The 20,495-nt window shown below is 36.3% G+C and overlaps 1 protein-coding gene across 1 annotated transcript in view; it reads left to right on the top strand.

The window, feature by feature from the left end:
* The window catches only part of LOC141438359 (uncharacterized), a gene marked incomplete in the record, with an annotated part of 16,477 nt that extends 3,105 nt beyond the window's left edge, over nt 1-13,372 (top strand). The window contains 8 exon segments of the mRNA XM_074102218.1: nt 2,262-2,346; nt 2,724-2,882; nt 6,076-6,165; nt 11,005-11,167; nt 12,092-12,333; nt 12,588-12,746; nt 13,006-13,095; nt 13,192-13,372. Coding sequence (XP_073958319.1) covers nt 2,262-2,346; nt 2,724-2,882; nt 6,076-6,165; nt 11,005-11,167; nt 12,092-12,333; nt 12,588-12,746; nt 13,006-13,095; nt 13,192-13,284 — 1,081 coding nt within the window.
* Nucleotides 13,373-20,495: the final 7,123 nt, after the last annotated feature.

Raw genomic sequence — 20,495 nt, 5'->3', positions numbered from 1 at the left:
TAAAAAGGCACTTAGCGTCTCAAGGCTCAAAGTAACCACTGAAACAGTCATGAAAAAGAACCGTAATGGTAATAACCATCAGTCTTCTTCTTCATCAAAACGATAACGAGCATGGATATTCAGGTTTTTGATGAACTAAATAGAAAAACATAGGTATAACCAGATCCAGCAGACCGTCGAACTGAACCGCGAGTGTCATTTAGATACCTACTATTTACTACTTCGTATCGTAGGTACGTCGTATCATTGAATAGCTTATCACGGCATAAAACATTTACGTTGTCACAACATTTCATTGTTCTGGCTTAATATTTGTATAGGTATATTTTTATCAATTACGACATGTCGTCTGACTTTTTGAGTTTTGATACCAGGCCTGTAACTTTGCAAAACCAACCGTCGAACAAGACAAGGCAAAGAAAATCGAATCCAAACTCTGTTGAACCTCTTTCAGTAGAGGAATTAAACTACCTGCAAAAAGCTATACACTAATCCACTGCCAATAAGCGCAGCTAAAAAATAAAGATTTAATGACTTTTTACAAAAAAAATGTTATACCGGAGATTCACCATGGCCTGTTGCACTGGCCTGTGATGAAGACGTTATTGAGCGTGTGCCGGACGTAGTCACAGCTGAGACAAGCAGTGATGAAAAATAACCTTAATGGTAATAATCATCAGTCTTCTTCTTCATCACTGCTTGTCTTAGCTGTGGCTACTCAAACCAGCCATGGATAATTAATATTACCTAAGCCAAGAACAATGAAAATGTGTGACTACGTAATGTTTTATGCCGTGATAAGCTTTTCATTGATACGACGTACCTACGATACGAAGTAGTAAATAAGTAGGTTATCTAAATGACAATCACGGTTCATTTTGACGGTCTGTTGGATCTGGTTATATGTTTTTCTATAGCCGCGTATCCATTAGAGCAGCCTCAGGCCGAGCACCGCGAGCCGAGCCATATTTTGTCGGTTTTTTGACCGTGCTCAAAGGAGCCTCAGTCTGAGCCGTGCCTTTGGCAGCGTCTCCACTTGCGCGGCCTCGGAGCGAGGCAGCCGCTCGGCCCGAGGCTGCCTCTAGTGGATACGCGGCTTATTTAGTTCATCGAAACCTGAATATCCATGCTCCTTATCGTCACTGAAAGAAAAACACTGTTAAATTACGGCAAGTGAATCGCTGTTATACATAGATCTGTTCACTCACGAAGGCGCGCCCTCCACAGCTAATTATTAATGTACACGAGAAAACCTCTTAAGTACTAACACATTGTCTTAGTCTTAGTGTGCGTGACTGACGGTACGCTTGCGACTGAAGCCACGAGGACAAGTTCGAGCTACGCACACATAGACTTGTCGTACGGATACGTTTAGGTACAATTACAATTATAGAATGTGGAGGGGCAGACTTTCGTTAGTGAACAGATCTATAATTACCTAAATAAGTTTTTTAAAAATTACTTATTATGAATCGTGCTTTCAAGCGTGTACGAACCGACTAAGCTAGCCTACACAAAGTGCACACTACTTTACAATACAGCGCGAAACGTCTAAGCGATACTAAGCGATTTTGGCTGTAGCGCTTCTTATGGTCGAAGCAAACATTGTTACAAGCAATATCGCCTATATTATATTTAGTTTGTTTTCGCTGTTGCAATAATTGAAATATAAAGTAATGCTCAACAGGCGAAACCTACTAACATTATTTTAGCACTTTTAGGCAGTACTCAAATTGCATTTTTATTGAAATCTTAACATTCCAAAATCGCTTGTTTGACATTAAATATTTTTGCTGTTGTAAAATAAAAAAAAATGCTGTTTAACCAACGCGTAGTTGTTTTTGGCTGTTGATTTTCTTAAAAAAATCGTTAAGTGAGCTTAAGAAAAACGTAACTCGGTATTGAGTATCGTACAGTAAAAACGGTTTTCAACAGCATGTAGATCTTGGAAAGTACATTCTAACGATATATTTAACTCAGTTTTGCCCAAAAGTGACTTTAAGCGATTCTGGTCGTAAGGGGACGATATATACTGTGTCACAACTTATTGATGACACAACTACGAATGACACAATTTATGAATTAAATCTCATGGAATTATACTTAAGTACTACTTACATGAAACAATTCTGGATGATGGAATCGGCAATAACATATTGTTGTTTTCAGTTAAAATTAACTTGCTTGTTATCTTGGTCCATTACGTTTTAAGTTTTCTTCGAGTGTACCTACTTATATTTTAGATTTTAAAAATGTTTCAGTTCGGAGGATGAGTCTCTGCGTGGGGTTAAAATGAACTATGGCGATGAGTTCTTCTTAAAGGCGGAAAATTATGGTGATCCTGATGTAAATAGTTTTGTTAATAATATAACTAAACTCCTAAATCTATTAATGTCACTAAGAGGGTTCTAGCATTGCAGTCGCAGAACGAAATGATAAATATTAATACAATCCAGACCCGACGGTACCGTAGGTATTGAAATGGTGCCGAAACATGTCGTGGGCACTATCATGTCAGTGTCCCAGATAGAAAATTATTTAACGGTGCTTTAGCAAACGCACTGGGTTAAAAACATAAATTAACACAAATAGGTTTATTAACTTTTTACCTCACCACCATCTCGGACATCCTAGTTGTAATGAAAGTCATTGAGTGACTTTTTACTATACAATATCGTCAATATACAGTAACTCTAGCAACATTACCATTTTGTACTATCCAGGCACCTCCACTATATGTCCGGTACACGCCGGAGGGCGCGCCGTCTCCGGCCAACCGTATGCCGATCCGGCTCAGCTCTACCAAGGATACCAACTGCCGATGGTCCACCATTCCGCTGCTGCCCCGCGACCGCCTCGAGGGCCAGGGCAGTGCTGTAAAGGTATTTCACCCAGCAGGGCTATTACGAAACTCGAAACTCGAAGTTCGTATCGTACCGTCCCTCTCGCTCTCGTATTAAATAGTATAAGTGTCAGAGGGACCGCACGACACGAACTTCGAGTTTCGAGTTTCGTAGTAGCCCTGCTGTACCCAAGCCGCTTGCGAGGACCAGAGTTAACTATTAGATATTATAACTGAAACAAGCAAGCTATAGCTTGATTATTTTTTTATATACACTAAGGTGCTACTAAACTAATCAAAACCTGAAATATTTTTGATGGAAATTTTGACAGAGTTCTACTAGTCCCAACTGTGCAAATTGAAAACTGAACTAATTCTATCGTCGGCCTAATTCGTTAACCTTCTAAGTCCATTTTGACTGAGTTTACAGGACATTGAAAAAACTGCATAGACTCTTCAATCGTTAACTAATCCAATGATAAATCCGTGACATTGGTAGCTATGACTAAACTTGATATTTTAAAGATATAATTAACAGCATATCTTATACCAATCACAGGAAATTAATAAAAATGTCTATTTAGCAGGTTTTCGTGTTGAAGGTTAAATTGAATATATGACTTAGCAGTTATTAGACTTAAATTGAGTATGCTGGAGAAAATATCCATAATATTTTGCTTATATTTTACCATAAAACCAATTCAGCCTGTAATAAAAATTGTATTTAGTGTTAATCAATCACTAATAATTATGAGATGTACCTACTTACACCTAAGATAAGACTCTTTTTACTAAACAATCAGCAATAGGTAATTAACAAGCAAATAATGATTAAAATATATGTTCCGCACATTAAATTATATATAGAACTATGAAAAATAACACAATAAATTTACTCTGTTGATAATTTTCTCAAATAAACCGAGTTTTCAGTAAAACATCGCATGTCGCAACAGACAGGTGGTGTCGCGAATAACTGCCAGTGCCAAACTAAGACCCGAACTGGACTTAGCAGATTTTCTGTGTGGAAGTCAGAAAGCAGTTTTTCGGGCATAAGATTTGACACTTACTTTATCCCTTAAATTGGCAAGAGTAAAAAAATACAAAAACAAGTGATATAGTATCATACCTTTATTTAATACCGTCTTAGGGTCTACAGAAAAATGAAAAAAAAAATCTAGCATTATTGGTTTTTCAGAAAATCTATGTACATCACCATGCACGTTGCCAATTCTGTAAGAACAAAGTAACATTATGTGTGTACACGCTGGTTACCGCTGCCAATCAGGCAGTAAACTTTTATATAAAAAAAAACCTAAATTATTTTAAAAAAAACATCATTTATACTTGGTTTGGTATATTTGGTATAGGTATTTTAACTAAATGTAAACAAAAACCCGTCAATTGGTGTCTTAAATATTGAAATTTCCCCATTAATTATCTAAACATACTATCTGTATTTAAATACACTAGTCTAGTTTAGTATTGATTAGACAAGTAAAATGTTTAAATCCTTGAATGTGTTAGCAACTGACAAATCTTTGCACTAAGTTAAATACTCGTACCTATCCAAATCAAATATAGTGTGGAACTGTCGAAAGCAATTTCGTGTTTTCGTTTTTCAACAGCGAAAAAAGGCATATATGAGTTGCTCTGAAGATGAGCTCTGTTGAGTTCGAAACGCGCTCAAGTGTAGATGGCGTGGCTATGGATTGCATAGAGTTTAAGTGGGCAAAGCATCATATTAACTGTGGATGGCCAGGCAGAACTTTTTCTCTAATGGGTGAAAGAAGCATTTGCTTTCAGAATTCAATCGGTTTTGGATATACATATATATTTATCAACCTCATGCTCATCCAATAAGCAGTATAGCAAATTTAAACGTTCCAAAGAAGAGCTTAGAGAAGGTGCATCAGAGCTATCATCAGAATCGAATTGTGGCGGTGTGTGCGGTTTAATTTCCTCGTCCGGATTAGAGCCACAATCATAACATGCATTTTCTACGGGAATTAAAATATAAATCTTATGCGGTCGACTTTATGTTAAGCACTGCAGACAAAGAAAGAAAAGCATACTGTTTAAAAAGATTTAAAATAAACAAGGGGACGTAAAATCGTTAATTTGAAATCAGATAATTTACAGGGAACTTGGTAATGGACACCGTGGTTACCGAAGTTAATTCACCTTGTAGTTGGCAACGTACATGGTTGTTACCGTAGTTGGATATTTAAACAAACTTGGCGACAAATATTTGCCGTGGTGTGGTTATATGTTAACAGTGATTATCGTTGTTATCATGCTGAATGTACACAAAAGAACCATTTGTATGAACTTCTAGCATTTTTCTACATAAACAAAACATAATAAGCATAACTTGCAAAGAAAAAAGTTGAATGTTGAATTTTATTAATATACTATTTCTAGAACTGCAACGCCGTTGAACTTATTTTTGACACTGACGTTAATTTGAAATAATTATTGCCAAGTCACATATTTTTTCAACCATTCATCATAAAATTATTTAGTAGTTTTTTAGTCATAAAAGTTTCAAAAAATATGTATATGTGATATAGGATTAACTAACTAACTTACACGTGATGCACAGTGCCAATTTAAGGGTTATGCTGATATAGCCGTTATTCCTTTACCAAACGGTAGAGAATGGTGTGCACTTTTTGACAAGTATGAAAAGTAATTTTCGCCCAAAAGTGGACTTAGCTGGTTAACGAATTAGGCCGACGCTATGACAACAAAGTTTTGGACAAAACTAACATATACGAGTACACTGTCTACCGTAGGTGCATTAACTATTAAATTATGTTACCTACGCATAAAACGGAACCCTAAAAACAGCTTCGTCAAAATATTATCTGAAATATCTAGTGATATTTGGTTTCACTAAGAGACCTTTGTGTGAAATGTTCTCTTCATGTTATCCAACCCATTTATTTTAGGATCGAAAATTATGATTATGCCATACAATTCGTATAAATTTACTGTGAAGCCTTACCCATTCTTTTATATTTTCAGAAATTGGTTTCAATCCTTTCTTTTTATTCTATAGTAGCATTTTTTGTACAGGTAGGTAAATTACGAAGTCTATTCGGATTTTTAATGTAGGGATGACAATGTTAAAAACAGATTGACTTTAGAGTAATGTAACGACTACTACTTACCGTTAGTGTTAGTTACTTAATTGTTCTTCTGACTAGAAGTGATTTTATTTTTTGCAGACTGGCGCTAAGCTGATAATAAAAAATTGTGTTGCTGACAAGAACTTATGTGTTATGAACCAACAATGGATGCAAACATTCTTTGGCGCTGTAAGTGGAAAAACTATGTAGAGCTATACATATGAAATGGAGTAGGTATCTGTCTTCACAATCATCACATCAGACTCCCGGGCAAGGGATAAACACACTAGGCACGTACTTAATAATACAATCCAGACGTATGTATTTTCGGTGGTTTTATTAGGTATTTTCGGTGGAAAAATACACCTGCAGTTTATTTTTAATGAAAAGAAGGCGGGAAAGAATAAGAAAAATATTGGAATAAAATTAAATGTTATATCGTGAAATGGCGCCATTTCATGAAATGCCTAAAAGTTGGCCAGGCATATCACGATGTGCCTGAAAAACCATACGGCAGATTGATTAGAGCAACGCATTCGTCGATATTCCTTCCTAGCTCTTATACATCGTAATATGCCGAAAAAAATAAAAATTTAGGTACGACGACCGAAGCGAGGAGTTGTTAATATGAATTGTGACCACACCGCACGAGCCGAGCGAGCGAAGCTAGCCGGCGAAGTGCCAGGACCGTTATTGCGGCGTTTCATGATATGCCTAGGAATTTCATAATCTGCCTAAACTGGCCAAATCATGAAATGACGGCATTTCATGATATGCCTAGGAATTTCATGATTTGCCTAAACGTCACTAGGAAAATCTTTAAATGGTGAGTTTTAACGATATGGCGGATGTCCCTTAGCCAATTCATGAAATGGCGCCATTTCAAGAAATGCCTAGGAGTTTCGTGATCTGGCGGATTTTACGATCGGCCGCCGACATGACACGGCCAAACTTCCAAAAAAGTTTTGTAACTGACTTTATTGACTTAATATTATTATTATGGTCGTGTAGGTAGGGTATTTAAGTAAACACATATTTTTGTAACTTTGGCCGTATCGATATCTTTGTAGTTGACTTTACCTACTAGCTATTTTAGAAGTAGTGACGATATGCAAAGGCTAGTTGATTAATAATTATTTGTCGTGTTGGCAAGGAATGTGGTGTGACGGTCCGCAACGTCATCGACATACACAAGCGGTTCACGGCGGAGAACATATTCACGCTGGTCAGTGACGTCGAGACCAAGTCCAAGGATTGATTTATAGAATCCCGTTTGAAAATGAAGGGGCCATTCGTAAATTATGCCACATTTTTAGACCCCCTGTTTGGTCCCACTTTTACTGTGAGCCTTTTTAGGGTTCTGGAGCCAAAATGGCAAAAACGGAACCCTTATAGTTTCGCCGTGTCTGTCTGTCCGTCCGTCCGCGGCTTTGCTCAGGGACTATCAATGCTAGAAAGCTGTAATTTTGCACGGATATATATGTAAATTATGCTGACAAAATGGTGCAATAAAAAACTAAAAAAAAATATTTTTTAGGGTACCTCCCATAGACGTAAACTGGGGGTGATTTTTTTTCTCATCCAACCCTATAGTGTGGGGTATCGTTGGATAGGTCTTTTAAAATCATTAGGGTTTGTTGAGACAATTTTTCGATTCAGTGATTTTTTTGGGAAATATTCAACTTTAAAAATTAAAATCGAGCGTTCCCGCCCTCTAAAATCTAAAGCGGTGGGTGGAAAAATTTGAAAAAAATCAGGATGGTAGTAAGTATAATCAAGCTTTCAAGGAAAACTGTAACGGCTAAGTTTACTTGAGAATTATTAGTAGTTTACTCTTAAGTTAGTTAAGAAACTTGGGAGATTACGTATAAAATACGAAATCCTTAGAAAAATATTACTTAATGTTTTCGTAATGGCTACGGAACCCTATTTTGAGCGTGTCCGACACGCTTTTGGCCGGTTTTCTTTACATAACTGACCCGTGATTGACCCCTACCTCACCTGATGAAAAGTGTAGATGAAGCGAAAGGTGTATAGATCACTGGTTCGGTAACAGCCTATTCACTATAGCCTTGAAGTGTCCTATGTTGTATCTATCTGGAAATCCAGATGATGGGAGTCGCGATTATTTTGTTCGTGTGTTACAAATAGCCGCCCCCCCCTAAAACTGTTATGTAATTTATGAATGGCTCCAAATGTGATTGAATGGAAAGCTGTCATTGGTTATATTGTTATTACATCATGTATTGAAATTATCAATATAAAAATACATTTTCTTATAAAATAGTTGTTTTACCCTTTTACCATAAATTCCCCTGAAACTTTTTTAGTTATTAGAACTCTCTCTATGATTTCATACTATTTTGAAATAACGACAGCATAATCAATATTAATTTTGTATCGTTATTTCTCGTAGGCTTAGATTAGGTTAAAATAGCATTACATATCCAAGAATGTTATATTCACTAACTTACATAAGAAGACTTACTAATATTAAATTCTATAATTGCATGCAATAAGCACAACCCAACAAGACATGCTGTAAAACATGACAAGTCTCGATTGATATGATTTGCTCATAAAAATAATGAAATCTTAAGCCAAGCCTACTGTGTAGGTACTTAATAAGAGTAAATTTGGCCAAAATATGGCCTGTTGCGGGATTCCATTATGAATTTGTGCCGTTGAAAATACTGTAGGAGTCACCGTTACTATTACCTACACACTTCCTGTTGTTTCATGTGAGTATACCAAAGAGAATACTACCACTACGTTTATACCACGTACAGTCAACGTTATAAATAAGTCATCACTTCTGTACCTTGTCACTTTACGGTCATGTTTGAAAAGCCATACGAAATTGTGTAACGAACGGCTGAAAGCGAAAGGTACAGAAATCATCACTTATTTATGACGTTGACTGTACGCATTTTTTTCTTCGTTTAATTAAGGTCTTTAATCTTTAGGGTCATTAGAAAGCGTTCATGCAGATAAAATAATTAATACCTGGGCGACCGAGCTTTGAATCCTAGTTTGAAATGTAAGTATGAAAAATAAGGCTCAAATGGCCGTATCTTTTGATTGCGTAATGTAGAAGCTTTATTTTTTTACAGCTTCAAGGGGCCGTAGACATAAGTATTAGGTGTTATTTTCAACTAAACACCTACACGCGTTCCCAGAAAAAGGTCTTGACAGACAGACGAACAGACGGACAACAAAGTGTAAAGTGTAAGGGTTCCGTTTTTCCTTTTTTAGGTAGTTACGGAACTCCAAAAAAGTGTCGGTTATTGGTTCTTGTCGGTCATTGGTGCCGCTACGTTACACCTAGTGTTTTTTTTAAATGTCAGATTAAAATTATTGTTGATCGAAGAAAGTTATAGTGAAAACCTACTTTCAATCATTTTGAACAAATTTGCAACCCCACGAGGACGAGGGTGAAGATGAATAAAAACCCGGGGTGGGCTCTGCACGTAGGGGACGTAGTTACCTCAAAAATCTATATTAGAGCTAAAATTCAGCATTGTAGCCAGGATTCTTACCCTTATAAACAACTGTGTAAAAAGGGAATGACATACGGAAAGACGGCTTGGACGATGAGAATTAAGGAATTGGCATTATCATCAAGGTATTCTACCTACCTACGTGGGTACAGTCAAGTAAGTAGTAAAAATATGTACACTCAAGGACTTTAATACATGAGCCACTGCCACTATGGAACCATTTCAAAGGAAACCTCATTACGGTTTTATGCAATGTCACTATCACGTTTCCTGTGAAAAGGTTCTTGAATTGTTCCATGGTCTCCTTAGATTGGTGTCTCATGACATGAATTAAAAGTCCTTGACCGCGTACATTTCGTAGGTACCATATATTGATGTTTCTACGACGTTAATGATGTTATGATTATGAAGTTAATATTAATTATACATTTTTACCGACGTAGTTTGAATCAAATTCCAGACACTGTTGTAATATACTTTTTAATTTTACTGCACATAACTGCACATTCATAATAAACATTTAATATTGTCTTGCAAGGAATTCCTTGTTGTCTTGTTTAAATGACTCTACATGTTGTTTTTTTTAGAAAAATATGACTGTCCATTGGAGGACAATTTTGTCAGTGTCTAAAGGAAAGGCTAAATAGTAGGTTTTGCCGTTGTACGGTAAAAAAAATCTTAGAAAACGGAACATGAGAGGATGGGACGGAGAGATAATGGTGGTGGAATAGTGGTGGATGAACGATGACAGCGGGAATCTATACATCAAAGAGGTTGGAGAGATCTCCTTAGTCTAAGCTATACATATATGGACTCTACATATTTCACCTTTTAAAAAATGGTGCATTGAAATATTGACGCTGTCATATGACAATATCAAAACGTCGTCTATAGAAAGCATTTAAAATTGATTAAAAACGTATTAATGTTATTTTAGGTTTTATACAAGGTTCTGCGCTACAAAATGTCGAAGCCTTCGAAATTGGACGAAGACAAAGGCATTGTTTACTGTAACCGCGTGCTTGTCGGTAATTGGTATGAAGCTTCCAAATTGGAGGAGGTGAGCTTATTCCGTTCGTTAGTAAAACGAACGCCGTTTTCCCTTCATAAATATCTGCATACTGAATTTCACCTAAATCGGTTCTGTACATCCAGAGAATACCCCCTACAACGTCACAAACTCACAAACTTTACCTCTTTATAATAGTAGTATAGATAAATAAAATACACAATTATTTCAAGATGCAAACTTACGATTGCATTGTGCTTATTGGTTAGCACGCGACCAACTTTTGTCTCTCGTGCGCTACTTAGTGCATACCTACCTCGTCTTCAGGGCCATTATGAAAAAATTATATCTACATTCAGTGACAAACAACAGCAGTAAAGTATGCACTTACTTTAGGTAATTAATTCATTTTCGTGCTTCTTGGGTATCTTATTCTACTATAAATATATTATGAATTCTTCACTACATTAACGTAATCTATTTGTAATGTAATTACAATTCAATTTTTATTATTTTTAGTACAAGTTAAACCAGTTCTTGGAACAAATGAAAAGGGGCGACCTAATGTTGGCGAGGTACCGTAAAATGACCGAGAATCTAAACACCCCGACAGTTTTGACTCAGTCTACGGGTAGCATCGAATTTGGTGCCAAGATCTCTTTGCTAGCAGCTCATGTTCCATGTAAGAACTTTGCTGAATTAATACTTGCTTACGAATCACTATCAAAAATTTGCCGGGTTTATATTGACTCAGCAAGTTACCTCGCTAAGACAGCCGTATGAGTCATAATTTTGTTTGGTACGGAAATTAAAGTCGATTGAAATGACTGGCGAAACCAGGCAGCTTGCTCACTGTGAAGAGTATTTAGGGTTAGGGAAGAGTAGATAGATAGATAGATTTATTTATTACTTTGTGAAAATTACATTACATTCCATACAACATGTCAAAATATAAAGACTTCACAAAAAGATCGTTAAAAATAAAATTAGAATAAAAACAATGATCCAAATAAAATAAGAAACATAAATTTTACAAAAATACGAAAATAATAATTGTCAATAAGTAAAATCATGTCAAAGAAACAATTATGAAATACACACGTATTCCATGGTTAAAATGAAAACATGCAATGATTAAAATATTAAAAAATATACAGTCACAGAATGAAAAAACAAAATAAAAAATTAAAACAAATATAAACAGATAAATAAAAAATGAAATATAAACATTATAGTACTTAATGGTACAGACAATATAATTTTCAGTCAATAACTTTCACTATGTGCTCTTTTACTGAGTACAGTGATTTGTCCAAAAGATCCTTCTTGAGTCGGCGTCCGAATGTTTCGTCCACACATTCGTTTTTCAAATCTGCGGGTAGTTTTTCGTAAAACCTAGGGCCTAATATGACGCGCGGGTTTTTGTCGAGCAGCGCCAATCGCCGTGGTACCGCTTGCAATCGTCCGGTTTGACGGGTAGGTGTCAACAAATGGGAAGTAGGTAAGTTATCACACTCGCACCCATGATTTGTACGATCGCGACAGGACCACGCCCACACTCACATTTCGGCGAAGTTCTAGAATTGCCTCTTATTAATTGTTTTAGCGTCTGACCCACCCAAAGAAGGCCAGAACGGCCTCCTTTTGGGCGCTCGTATTTCCTCGAATGAAATAAACTACTCTCAAGATCTTGTGGACGGTTGCTCAGTGGTGGCCTTTCCTGATCTTGAGCCTACAGAGAAGAACACCTTTGTCATCACAAGTGCTGATTACTGCAACCGAGACGGCGAAACTTTGAAATATAACCAAGAATTCCTTCTGACCCTTTCCAAGTCTGTAAACAAAAAGGTAAAATTTTATATATTTTTTTTGAAATATAACCTGCATAATTTCTTAACTAGTGTTCTAGTGCGAAGTGTATCTAACTCAACAGCTCTTATAGTATATCAGTAGGTATCGAAGCATTGATTTGCCACTAAACTCGTATTTTTAGTGTGACCACGAGGCTTTCAAATTTTCTAATCGAAACCCAAAGAAATAAATATTAATTTTATCATGTTTTGTAACTGTCTGGTAATATGAAACCATAAGCGTATTTTCAGCCTCTATATGTCCGGTATGATCCCAATCCCATTCCGGGTCTCTGTGGCATGTTTCCGCTGTACCTGAGCGAGCATGCCGTATCCAACACGAGGTGGCGCGTGCTTCCCGCCCAAAGCCCTAACATTACTCGGTTCGAGCAGGAAGGGAAACCAGTCGGTGTGAGTAAAAATGTTTTAATGTTTTAACGTTTTAATATCTTTTGGCTATAGTTAGGGATAGGGCAAACACCTATATGATTTTGAATAAAACCTGTATTTGGATAGTTTGGAAGCCAAAGCGAAAAATGTACCTAATTGAATTATGAAGTCGTTGACGGAGCTATATACGAGCATAGGTACCTTTGCCTTTTAATGTTTAATGTAGGTTTGAAAAAAAAATCCTTTCCTAACAAATATAGTACCCTTCTAATATCTTCAGGTAAATACAGATGTCATTATAAATCATTGCGCGACCAATGTAAATTTGGGTGTAAATATCGGCACCTGGGCAATGGGTTTCTACGGAAAAGTAAGTCATTCAATTCACAGAAATTAATTAAGATTTGATTGCGCTGTTAGAATGAAGAAGGAAATTAATTTACGTTTACGTCATGCTTTCTTACAGCTTTGCGCTCCTCTGATGAAAACTTGTTTAGACGTTTACGGACGAGAGCTGCCTAATAATGTTTGGCAAATATACATTCCTATTGCTAGTTAATTTGATTTTTCTATACCTTTGATGTCACTACATCATTTGACTTTTTGCATGAAAAATAAAATTTATTTAATAAATCATCATTGAAATACTTGTGCATATTTTAATAATTTATCAACCAAATTTCATGTAGGTATCTGGTATTGATATGATAACATAGGCAGGTAATTATATGTATAGATGATAGCTAACCCCGAAGCCAACAAAAGTATGTAGTTAGGTACTCTATAGAGTTATAAGGTAGAAATTTACAATCGTCTAATCACTGGCTCAACTCGAAAATAACAGGCACTTAAGTAACAGTCAAGTGGCGGTGATTCCTTGTTGTGAGTCCTAAGGACAGTATTTAACTGAGCTAAAACAAGTACGAGTTCCTGGTAAACATTTTGTTTGCGTTCGTTATCGTCTCGTTTATTATACGGCATCGGATCGGAAGCCTTCAGACTTATTGCGTCTACCTTCAGAACATGAATAAGTCATATGCTTCGTTATAAGAATAGCTCTTAAAGTGTCATGAATATCGACGGATGGTTTGCTGCAATGCAAATTCAATCTAATCTTTGCAATAAGAAAACCTGGCACAGCATACATACGTAATACGTATGCATGTGTCTGGCGTCTATAGATTGAATGACTTTAAATTGACAAAAGGGAATCGGCTCTGATTGAGAACTGTGGATAATGAGCGCTTCTAATGAGGGCTATCGTTTTTTGTCTCACTAGATGGCGCACTGTTGCGTGAGGTTTTTAAGTGTGGCTTTCAGAGTCTGTTATTGCGGGCGTTAAAACAAAGTTTAGATTAAAATCATATTCAATACGCCTTAAAACCGATACCATAAAAATATGGAGCAAGCACAGTGTTGCGTAGTCCCGTTTTGTTCGGAAAAAAGGGCGGACAAAAGTTTCCGAAGGACAAAACTGTCTCAAAACACAGACATTCATTGCCCCGTAACGCATGATTGCCATAATAAATTTCAGATATTGCAAAATATTCACAAAATTATTCTAATTATAAATAAACCCGCGTAGCTTACCCAAAAACTATGAGATTTGACATTTCGGAAACCTCACGCTACACTAGCCCCTCTAGCGGCGAATTCATACGCGATAAATAAATAAATAAATAAATAAATAGTCCTCATTGTTACTAATGTAATGACACGGCAGTGCAAGCGTTTCGTTCTCTAATTTACGAAGATCATAAGTCGGTCAAGCGGGGATAAAGTTTAGTCGATACTTTTGTGCAGAAGTTTTTTACTCGGAGGCGACACTTTATCAGATACTAGCTTTTGCCCGCGGCTTCGCTCGTGTTCAATTTGGGGTTACATACATTTACTTTCATCAACGTATACATACACGTGACTCTAAAAGAAAAACGCGTTTAAATATACTGAGCAGCAAAAAATGTGGCCCCTCAAATATATCCAAAAAATAGGTAGAATAGAAATCATTTATTTATATATATACAATTACAATTTACACAGTTACAATAAATGCGCCAAACTGGAGTGAGTGAGTGGAGTGTGGAGTGGGTTGGTTGGGGTAATTTTGTATGTAGAGTGGGTCAAATTTTGTGCCGCTCAGTATATTTTTGAAATCGTTATATTTTCAAGTTTTGCTGCTACAGATTTTACGTAGCTTGATAATTCATTTGAGTAAACAACAGAGTTACAATTAACCTGATTATACAAGATGTTAATTATACTTACAAGAGAAAATAAAAGTAGGTACTTTTATTCAAGTTTAAATCAAGTTGTGTTTGTGTTTTTAAACTCCTTTTTTACTGTGCTCAGTCTAAAAGTTACGAATGCAACATACATGCGCCAATTAATTTTTTTAGCGAGGTTGCATATTATTTATATAACTTTCTCAGTTATTTATCAGATTACTAGGACATGAGTATTTTTTATCTATTTTTCCCACCACTTCTAATTAAGAAATTCACTTTTTTATACAAAAACTTAAGTATTTTTCGCGAAGGTAGGTACTCGTAATCTTTTGGATTCCAGTCCAACTCTTGCATGCAAACAGGGTGTATTTGCTAGGGATGAGGGTGCTCATCTCATGAAATAAGCTTATCCCGATGGGAAACGATATTTTTATACAATAACGTTACTGATTCCCTAATGCCAGTTGATTCTTACTAGGTACTCACGTAGTACATAGAATGGACATATACGTGTATGTAGATATGAATTCATTTTATTTTTTGTTCTTTCAGAACGAATATTTATTACATCCACAGTGTTTTTGTTGGGGAAAGTATGTAACCACGAAAACATTTAAATTGTACGCCTAAGAAATCAATATTTTTCCTTACCTTCATTTCATTTCTTATAAATTAAATTATGAGAAGGTCTGGATATCTGTGTAAAAGTAAAAAGTCTACAGTTTTAAGCCTGCTTTGATTTAGGTTTTACGTTAAAAAAAAACAAGTACTTTGCGGAAATCCATATCATATCGTCATCCATAACAGTGTTGGTAGCAGAGCAGTGCTCTTAGTGTAAGTTTTCGGTTACAAAATACGTCTCGCTCGATCTCGTTCGCTTTAAAATCTCAATTCGTATGGAAACACGAACAGCGCCTCCAGCTGAACGTTTACGATGACCGTGTTTCCATACAAATTGAGATTTTACGCGAACGCGATCGAGACGGTATTTTGTAACCGAAAACTTACACTAGGGGTACAGTAGGTGTAGCATAAGCTGTGGTTGTTACACTAATTTTAGACGTAATAACATGCACTGATTTGAAGGAAAACTGTATTTAATAAACTAAACAGGAGAAAAAATCGTCCACTTGAATTTACCATTTTGAATTTGAACCAAAATGAATATCAACCAACGTGAATTTTGTCAAAATGTAATTGTGCTTAAAACATTTTTTTATCACACTTGCTCGTAAACAGTGTCGTAACATGCAGGCTACCTTGGTTGCAACTCCCCAAATAAAACCCTCGACCTTAATGTGCTTGTCATGAAACCTGTGGTCGGTAAATGAGTCATTGCGCGTACAAATTTTCATGTCATGAAGCCCAAGGTCGGTAAATGAGTTTGTTACTGCATGGTGTGCTGCAGCGTCTGCGATGCAGTGCGCGGCACGTGCGTTGGGCACATGCAGCGGGGGGAAGCTGGCGCTGCCAAGAGCGCAGTCAGCGGTATCGGCAATTTATGAAGAATATTAGTTGTTCTTTTACAAATATACAATTTTACTCGCAAATGTGATGAAAAACATTGTATGTCGCACGGGCAGTACTAGAATTACGAACATCGACTCGTTCGTAATTCCTTATTTACCGCCCTTAAGACACAACGTACTATACATCTAAATTTATTTTTGTTGTAAATTAATTAAACCCAAATGGAATATTGTGCATACACCAAATTTGACAATTTTACTATAGGACAAGGTTCTATTTTCAGCGATATTCAGGATGGTCAATTTTCCTTGTTGATGTATTTCAAATTGTCATTTTCCTGCTTTGTCGTAATATTTCGAGGTGTCCATTTTCCATTTGCACCAAATGACAGTAAATCATCTTGACATCAAAAATAGCAGTCGAAGAAGAGACAAAGCGCGGTAAAAACACAGACCATAAAAATACGTTCTGTTTGGTGTTGCCGACAGTAGGTAATTAGGTTGCAGTTCAATAAAAAAAAATCAATGAATCAATTTACGTTATTCACACATCCGACCCAAATTTCAAGTCAATCTGATCACTAATTTAAGCTTAAGGGTAATAGGGTACACACTAAATAAGATTAAGATTCGACGTTGGTCAACCGGGGAGTTGGTTGGCCGGGGACCGATTTTATAATCATACCAGTGAAATAATGTTTTGCACTTTCATGATTTTCACTCGTAATTATCTACTACCACAATCGGGACTTATCACACTAACGAGTAATAAATCACCTCGACGTTACGACCACATTACATTTACGTTGTTCGTGATAAGACTTATCACATCACTTAGTGGTCACTTTGTAGCAGATAATGCAGATTTTACCACTTTTAGTATTACTACCACAATTTTCGAGGTAGGTACTTATTACTCGTTGTTAGCGTGAAGACTTATCGCTGGAATTAAATTTTCAATTAATGTAAGCAACGAATTGAAATTTTGAATTTTCTGGCACCCTACGAGTACTCGTATTTCTTTGACACAAGTTTTACCGCGAACATAAATTCACAGTGGTAATATCAAAATTGGCCGCCTGTATTACTGAAGGTAAAGTCAACACCTGAACGCATATAATCCCTGTTCTCAATCTCTAGTAAACTCCGTCAAAGTAGAAGTGGTGCTCGGAGCTCGATCGATGGCTAGTTACGAACTATACCCGTTGCCAGTTACCCCTTCACGGCGTACAAGAGGTAATTGGGGATGGAATTAGGTGAATTAATTAAGGTACATAGAATTTCGCTTGCTTCTTGATGCACATTGACGTAACTTAATGATACCTATCGCATGTGAAGCTTTCAATTCGCTCTAGAACCACTTATTTTGACCTTTATCATGTATGGCTAAGGGTGCGCGGAGATGATGATTGTATATATGGATATACATCATTATAAATGCGAAAGTGTGTGTGTTTGTATGTTTGTCCGTCTTTCACGTCGAAATGGAGCAACGGATCGACGTGATTTTTGGCATAGAGATAGTTTATGGGCCAAAGAGTGACATAGGCTACTTTTTATCCCGGTAAAATGCACAGTTCCCGAGGGGACAGCGCGCGATAACCGAATTCCACGCTTGCGAAGCCGCGGGCAAAAGCTTGTAGAATGTTAAAAATGACAAATGCTTATACAGCACGAATCTAACAGAAACCTTGTACATACATAAGGTATTGGCGTACTTATAGAAACTTCGCTATAAAAATTATTTCTTTAATATTAAGATCTCGATACTTAAAATATCAAGTAGGTAAACCTTTTTACTCTTTGCCCTTTATACGGTTAAAAATTAATAAAAAGGGTGCAGGCACAGAATGAAAACAGGCGGTTACTAGATACTGCCACAAATAAAACCAGACTTAGATAACCTTTCATAAAACTTTCTTTTTTTTTATAACTTTTATAGTTATGTCTTTATCTCGCAGTGAATTATTGTGTACAGGGTGTTACACGCTGTATGTTACAAATTAACTCATGCGTTATAATTTCGGATATTGCAATATTCGACGGCAATTCGTTCAATAAGCTGATAAGCCGATTTGCTTGTATTTTATTTTCCCCGTATATTTACAAGAATATGTAAAAATTACATTGCGTTACAAAGTATTTCCCACAGAAATGACGATTAAAGAAATAGACAAAGTCATTATGATGCCGTTATTTTTTGTCAGACTTCTAATTAAGCCCATAATTATAATAATTAAATGTTAAAGTCAGGTTGTTTAGTTGTAATTTACCTTTAGGTTTATTTGATTTTCTCAAGTCTAATACTCGTGATATTATGAAAATTTAATTAGTTTATCCCCCGTGTCGGCTGGCGTGCGTTTACGCTTGTCGAATTCATAATGAACATAATGCAGCTTCGTTATAATTACGAGACTGCGAAACGCGTAACATTTTTATAGCTGTTTAATGAATGGCATTAAGAAACTAGCTGGTTCGCACAAGCGTCCTCAGTTCGTGTCTAATTAAATTTGAGAAGACTCGGGAATTCGCCGGTCGTCTTGCTAATGGGATTGCTCATTCTTCAAGAACCGCGAAACTCGCTCAGTAGCCGATACTTGTCTCCTCTCGGAAAGGCCCGGTTGCTTGGCTTTTCATCGCGATTGGACACTAATCTCCTCTAAAAGCTGCGGTGGCTTGAAGCTTCCGCATCGCCAGCTGCATCGAATGCGACGCACGTCCCGACTCGCGACACCTACGGGACTCGTGAACATTCCTTTCTCTATGTTTTAGTTACGTGACTAACTGCCCCACTTAGAGGCATCAATTAATGTATGGTTTTATAATTGCTATGATTTTCCATAAGTACGAATAATTGCAAATGGATATAATATAGTGTATTAACATTTAGTTTACCACTCTTATTGCAGTAGGTAATGCGTTTAGTAGGAAATCATCCAAAAATATTTTAATACAAATAGTGAATCCATAGAAAGTTGGTTCTCGAAACTAAATTCTTTGATTTTACTTAACTCACATGGGAATGAAAGTTTTCTATACTTTACATCCTAACTTATATAATAAATACTTGCCGTAAATCCAAAAGTATATACCTATACATGTACGTAACTCTATAAAAATGGAAGTAACTCTGTCTGTCTGTAACCTCTAGTCTAAACTACTGAACCGCCCCATAGGTATAGTTTTAGCCCCATAGTATAACGACAATCAAACCTATTTTAGTTAAAATGCCGCTAAAATTCGTTTGTCCTTATCTGTCACTTCGACATTTGTATTTGTTAGAAAGGGACAAAGCATTTGTTAGTTAACATAGGCTTGTTAAGTTCTATGAATAAGGGGGATAGTCTTTATCCCAGAAAATAGAGAGCGATAGCAAATTTTTCGCAAACGTAGTCGAGTACGACAGCTAGTTAGATATATTTTCTACGGTGTATAGACCGCAATTATCTTTAATAATCCAGCTCCATTAATAAGACTACCGGAGATTACAAAGGTAATTGCAAACTACAACTATCGGAAAATATTTGTATGTAATCCCTTGGGAATTCAGAATTAGGTAGGTAAAATTACGTTATGTGAAGTACACATGACCTAAATTTCATGCCTCTACTCTCTACACTAAAGACTTAGTAGACATTACTATCCCACGGGAAAATAGCAGTAAAAAGTAGCAGTAATCACTAGGGATGGGCAGAAATTCGTTTTACATTCGGTTTAACCGAATTTCGGCAGCTGGAGCCGAAAAATCGGCACTAAATAAAAAAACCTACTTGCTTACTTTTCGACTGAAATTAATAAAAAAACATGAATGATATTGATATGATATAATTAAAGTATGCAACGAAAATGAAATAAACTTTGTACTTTGGAACACAATCTTCAGTACCTAACTAAACATTGAGAAACTTTGAATATGTATTTTTAATCACAGTGTATCAAATCAAAACAATCAAATTTAACAATCTCTTCTTATCTATCTAACTAATATAACCAACTTGTATTTAGAATTTACTAGAGCCGAAATTAGGCCGAATTTTTCATTTTTATCGAATGTTCGGCCGAAGTTCGTATTCGGT

Source organism: Choristoneura fumiferana, chromosome 18 (genome assembly GCF_025370935.1).
Source record: "Choristoneura fumiferana chromosome 18, NRCan_CFum_1, whole genome shotgun sequence".
Classification (NCBI taxonomy): domain Eukaryota; kingdom Metazoa; phylum Arthropoda; class Insecta; order Lepidoptera; family Tortricidae; genus Choristoneura; species Choristoneura fumiferana.
The sequence above is the reverse complement of the archived record's forward strand: the minus strand, read 5'-3'. Positions and strand labels throughout refer to the sequence as shown.